This window comes from Gavialis gangeticus, unplaced genomic scaffold, assembly GCF_001723915.1.
Source record: "Gavialis gangeticus isolate Ggan-Ray unplaced genomic scaffold, GavGan_comp1, whole genome shotgun sequence".
Taxonomy (NCBI): Eukaryota; Metazoa; Chordata; order Crocodylia; family Gavialidae; genus Gavialis; species Gavialis gangeticus.
This window is the reverse complement of record NW_017729001.1, coordinates 33,089,394-33,095,218: the sequence shown is the minus strand read 5'-3', so window position 1 is coordinate 33,095,218 and position 5,825 is coordinate 33,089,394. Positions and strand designations below refer to the sequence as shown.

At 38.5% G+C, this 5,825-nt stretch overlaps 1 protein-coding gene across 1 annotated transcript in view; it reads right to left on the bottom strand.

The window, feature by feature from the left end:
- GRK3 (G protein-coupled receptor kinase 3) overlaps positions 1–5,825 on the bottom strand; it is a 152,854-nt gene that overhangs the window by 115,174 nt on the left and 31,855 nt on the right. The window contains 1 exon segment of the mRNA XM_019506662.1: positions 2,286–2,362. Within this exon segment, the coding sequence (XP_019362207.1) occupies positions 2,286–2,362 (77 nt within the window).

Below are 5,825 nucleotides of genomic sequence, written 5' to 3'. Positions count from 1 at the left end.
ATACAACAAGCTCGTGGCAAAGAACAAGCTAGAAAACAAATATCAAAGCTATATAAACCACCAAAAGGGAAGAAAATATTTTCAACATATTAAATAAACTTTTTCAGGTAAACACACCCGTGTTTATCACTGATCTTTTTTCCATATTCCAAAACCTGCAGAAGAGACATGCTGTCTCTCACCTTTACTATCACATTCTAGCACGATGACTATAAAGGAGCTCATCACAGCTCCATCTTTAAGGCTACACACAGTAAAAGCAAAGCAAGTGTAAGGGGAAAAGCTAAAAATACACATTTCAGAGATATTTTGTATCTCTAGACCTAGAGCTGAGTAATGTGTTTATACAAAGGGCTGGGGTCCCATTTTGATAGGGAACACTTGGACTTACCACAGTATAAATAAATAAATATGGAGATTAAAATCTTTCTTATTTTTATTACTGAGGCTACAGTTGCCTACTTACTTAATAGGATACTTCTAAACAACTGCCTCAACTTGTATTATTCTTTGGAAAGAATATGACTGAAAAATATTTAACCAAATGGATTAGAAATGGTAACATTTAACTATAAACCAACCAAATTAGGGTTACAATCCCCCTTAGTTTGGCAACCTGCTAAAAGCTCAACTTGCTTATTTTGCTACTGCTACGCGACAATACATCAATTATTCAAGAAGCAGAAGTGTTGGAAACTCCACCAAACAAACAGGCATTAGCACTGTCAAAGGGAGGATCTGGGTGTTCTGCAGCAAAGTACTTTTGGCTGGAGTGGAAAACTGTTAATCAATCCTGGTGCTTGGAAGCCTTGAAGAGCTTTGCTTGACATTTGTTTAAATGGGACATTTGTTAAGTTTTTCACATAAAAAATATGGCCAACCTTTCAGTTGTTATAATTGGATGGAAGCCTTTGTCAGACTATTTCATATATCAAGTTTAAAGAATGCTTCCATGAAACTGACCTCTTCTAGAAAGTGCTTGGAGATCTACAGATGAAAAGGGCTATAAAGGAAATAGGTATTACTGTTTTTTTTCAAATTGGGTGCATCTACGCGTGCACATTTACTGTGCAGTAACCAAAATTACTGCGCAGTACAGGTGTGTGTCTATACATGCACGTCTGTACTGCACAGTAAATATGATGCATTGCAGTAATGTGGACATAAATTTGATACCTGCATGATACAGGTATCAAATTTATACCCAATTAGTTACTGTGCAGTAACACACATGTAAATACCTTACTGCACAGTAACACTGGGCGTGTGGACTAACTTGGGACTAACTTATTACCAAGTGAATCCACACACAATGTTAAGGCACTTTAACACCTGCACGTGTAGACGCCAGCCTATTCCCACTTAGTGCGCAGTAAATTTAATCTGATGTAAATGCACATAGAGATGTGCATTAGGTAGACGTGCATGTAGCCCATTAGGTAGTATTTTCTATCTAGAAACAAAAACCGTTTTTAACCTTGAAAACAGGAGTCCCTTGACACCCTTCTCCCACAGCTATGCCACTGCACAGTTGTAGCAGGGAAATGTGAAGCCAGAAATAGAGGTGAGCCACTGGTTTAGCCAGACCCAAGGCCAACCCACAGCACTACACTTCCTGAGAGACCATATGGCAATTACCACTATTTTTTGGAAGGGCCACTGAAAAAAAAACACTTTCAAACAGTCATGGGAAAGGGGGAGAAAGGCCCAACATCTTCTCCTGCTGCAAGTGACTTTCATACTGTGCTCGGTGGCCAAATAAGACCTCAAATGAGGTGAAAGACAGGCTTCTAGGAATAGTGCAGAGCTGCAAGGATTCCCAGCACTCACAGTGGCATGGAAGGACAAGCCCACTACCAACATTAGCTCACTATAACTTACTCCCTAAACAGATTTCAACTACTGCATTGACATGCAAGTTAGAGCAAGTATATTTCTTTACACTTAATCAGCTGTAACAATTTCTTTCCCTTAAATAGTGTGCCCCATGATCTCCAGAGTAATTGAATGTGCAGATCTGTTATCATATGCCCATATACTTGGACTGCCCTTGCAGTACAGAGAGAAAAGAACGCAAAACCCTTGGCGTTCATAGTCTCAACATTTACTCCCCAGACTAGAAAGGGCTGCTGATAAAGTTACAGTTCTTCAATCTCAAACCATCCTATTAACTCCTGTCCATATTCTACCATATCTACAGTTCTGATCTCCAACAGGCCATATGTGCAATAGCAAACAAATCTTTAAAATATAAAACAAAAATATTGAATTCAAATAGAACTTACCAATCTTCTGATGGAAAATCTTATCAAAGGTTAATTCTCCTCTCTCCTCAAGATACTTCTGCATCACACTGCGGATACTGAAATACAAGAAAAAAAATCCAAGAGTGGAATGATCACTTATTTTTAATAAGACAGTTTACAAACCTTGGAAAAAAGAATAAATGAAGTTAAAAGGAGGCAGAGGCAGGTACATGAATGTAGTAGGGGTGCCACTCTCTACTCGGCTCTTCAACACCTACTACAGCAGATAAAGACTGCTGCCTGATCCAAAATCCATAAAAGCCAATGAGAACCTTTCCACTGACTTCGACAGGCTTTGAATTAGGCCTAAAGCAGCACAAGAGGAGACTGGGGGGAAAAAAAAGTAATCCCATAGCTGGGAGAGTAATTGAAAAGCTGAACAAATTCTGCCATCTAATCTGTAGTACTCAACATGGCAATTTCTTTTTTTTTTTTTTTTTTTAATATCAAAAATTCATTCCAAGCCCTGGAAAACTGGACTGAAACTGCTCATGCAAAATCCTTCTCTAAATGGTGATTTTTTTAAAGACTTGTGAAAGCTTAACAAATTTTGGGGAGAAAATAATCTATTGTAAATAATGTTATTACATTTTTTTTTAGCTCTAACTAAAGGGAGTAGCTGAGCATTTATGCTTGGAGTGTGCCAGGCAAATTACCAAAGCTGAGTGGTATAATTTTGTTACAATTTTCAGTGATAAAACCCATACTTTTCTCCTAATGGTTAAATATATCATATCTGAGCATATAAAGGATGAAACACAGTAAGTCTGCATGGTTCCACAGCAGGTTCAAGATAAGTAATATGGTTATAGCCCTCTTCACCTATATTTTTGCCCAATGCCAGGTTGTGTGCGAATGAAGGAAGCAGGTTTTTTTCTTTTTAATGCAATAGTTAGATTGCATGGTCAGTTCCTATTCAACATGGCCGATAGCTTTCCACTCAGCACCTTCAGCCAGGAGACACTTTGGATGTGAGGGTAGGCATTGCCTTAGCTGTCAAACCTGCTGCAGATTTTCCTTGAAATGGAAGAAGTTAGGGCAGGGGAGAGTGCAAGTACTACGCCCATACCAGGCGTAGCAGAAGTGGCCGAGTCTTCTGACTACAAGCCAAACCCTGTCACCTCTTTCTAGTTACCTGCACTAGGGACACCAGGTATATGCTAAGACGAGCTCAGTCTGGCTGTAACTTCACTTCACTTCTGCATACAGACTGGCATTACTGTCTGTCTGTCTTTCAGTTTGGATTTTTCTTTTACTGTCCCTTTCTCTCTCTCTCCAAAAACAGGATATTTTAAAGTATTTCATTTAAAATAAGGAAAAAATGCTGGAGGTTTTGCAGAGGTACCTTAACTACCTCACACTGCACATACTGCAAATCAATGCAAATATTCAGAAGTTTAATAAGTAGTATGCATAAAACCACACATGTCTAACCAGGGCCATCTAGCACTGTTACGGGACTCTTAACTTCGGCTTTTCCTAATTTATAATTTAAATTTGTGACCCTGACGTTGTGTTAATCCAGTTTTGATTTGTGCTTTTACCTATACCATTTGGTATCTATTTTTGAAGACTGTGGTATCACCCTAACAGTTCAATGGAAAAAAGTACTATATGCTTATTTTACTACCACCTACAAAACAAGTATAGTTTCTTTTGTAGGAAAGAAAAACAGCTGGACCGAGTCACACGACTACTGAGTCCAACAGTTACCTATTTGCAGTGGATTCTGCAGGCAAGTGTTAACAAGCAAAGAAACCGCTCTCATGTAACTTTTCCTTGTTTCTTATAAAGCAACAGACACTTTTAGGTCCCCCTATTTTTAATTACAAAAAGCTAATACATATTACCGCTTGGTTCCATCAGATTCAATCAGGCCCCAAATTAACACTGCCAGAAGCTGCTCGCTGATTGTACTGGAAGCAGAGTTGGATTCTAAAAGCTTAGTCCTTGTACAGGCAATTCCTGGAAGACGAACTGGTATGTCAGGGAAAACTTTGTAAAACATACTCCCGAGATATAATGATGTTCGCAAAATACAGTGTATTGGTTTGTTCCATTACAACAAGCATCTTCATAAAAATAGATCATCCTCACTGTGATTCTCTCCTGCTGAGCCATCAGATGATTGCTTGTATTATTCACATGCAGGCTGCAATACCAGGTCCTACAGCTACAAATTCCCTTTGACCTCAGAGAAAGCACTGTCAAATGTTGAGGACCTGCTTCTTATGTAAACCATCATGCCGCTAGAATTAGGTTTTGGATGATAAATTACTCCAGGCAGGACTCAGTTCTTTTATCCATAAAGAGATGGGCTACATAAATTGCTGTGGTGGTGACGACAGAAACAAAGGATTACGTTTTCAAGTGAAGAAAAAGCAGTTGGCACTAGCTTTTGTTTTCATGCTCAAGTCCTCAGAAAAAAAATATAAGATTTTATATATATAGCCATATACATAAAAACTTCTTATATTTTTTCTTATATACCTATCTAAATATAAATCTTTCTATTTTTCATATGTACACACACACACACACACACCATGCTTGATGGAACTAGGATGTTATCAAAGTTTTATTTACTTTATCAGCTGCTCTGTAAAATATTCTAACTTAACCTTTTCACAAATAAATTCATTTCAAAGCAAAACATTTAAAAAATTCCCCCCCCCCCAATAAAATGAAATCAATGTTAGCAAAATGGCTTTGGTTTTACTGATATGTCTACATACAATACAGTGCAGACTGAAAAACGTTCCTTGGAAGGAATCTAACCAAAGTTCGAAGCATGCTGGGACAGTGGCAAAAGCATCTTCAGCATGCCTTCAGACCCTAAAGATGCCAGAGTATTCCCTACAGTATCATCTGGACATTATCTCCCCCAAACTGCATGGCAGTTCCCCGCAAGGCCCACTTCACTTATTCCATCCTGCTTCAAACCCAAGAAACACTACAACAGAAGAAATGTGACTTTTATCACCATCACATTTTTCGCTCCATTCAGATGCTATATTTTTTTAATTCCGCCCTTCATGTGCCCTCTCTGCTTGGGCTTTAAGTCATTCAGTCTGTGCAGCATCTACCTACCGTAGAGAGCCCCTGTCTTTGCTGGGTCTCTACGCTTACTGTATTAAGCCAGATTATTAGTAATAACAAAGTTAAATAAAATATTCTCTAATGTATCACATTCACATAAAAATATTTTTGTCCCCACCATTAAAAAAAAGATACTAAAATACTAAAAGCGTTGTATGAGTACTGGACCAAAAATTCCACTTGTGTTACGAAAGAACTAATTCAGAGCTTTTACTCTTCTCTACGTTGTTATCTAATATTTTTTGGCCATCAGTTTGTAGTCAAAGTTCAGGAGTGTTATATGTCGCCAATTTTTTCAAATTTCTCTTCTCTCTCTTCTTGTAAAGAAGGTTTATGAGGTCCTGCTCCATTCCTTCCCCAGGTGGCCCTCCTGCATCCACTCTCCATGCACCTCCCACAAGTCAGAGACCTCCTGGTCCC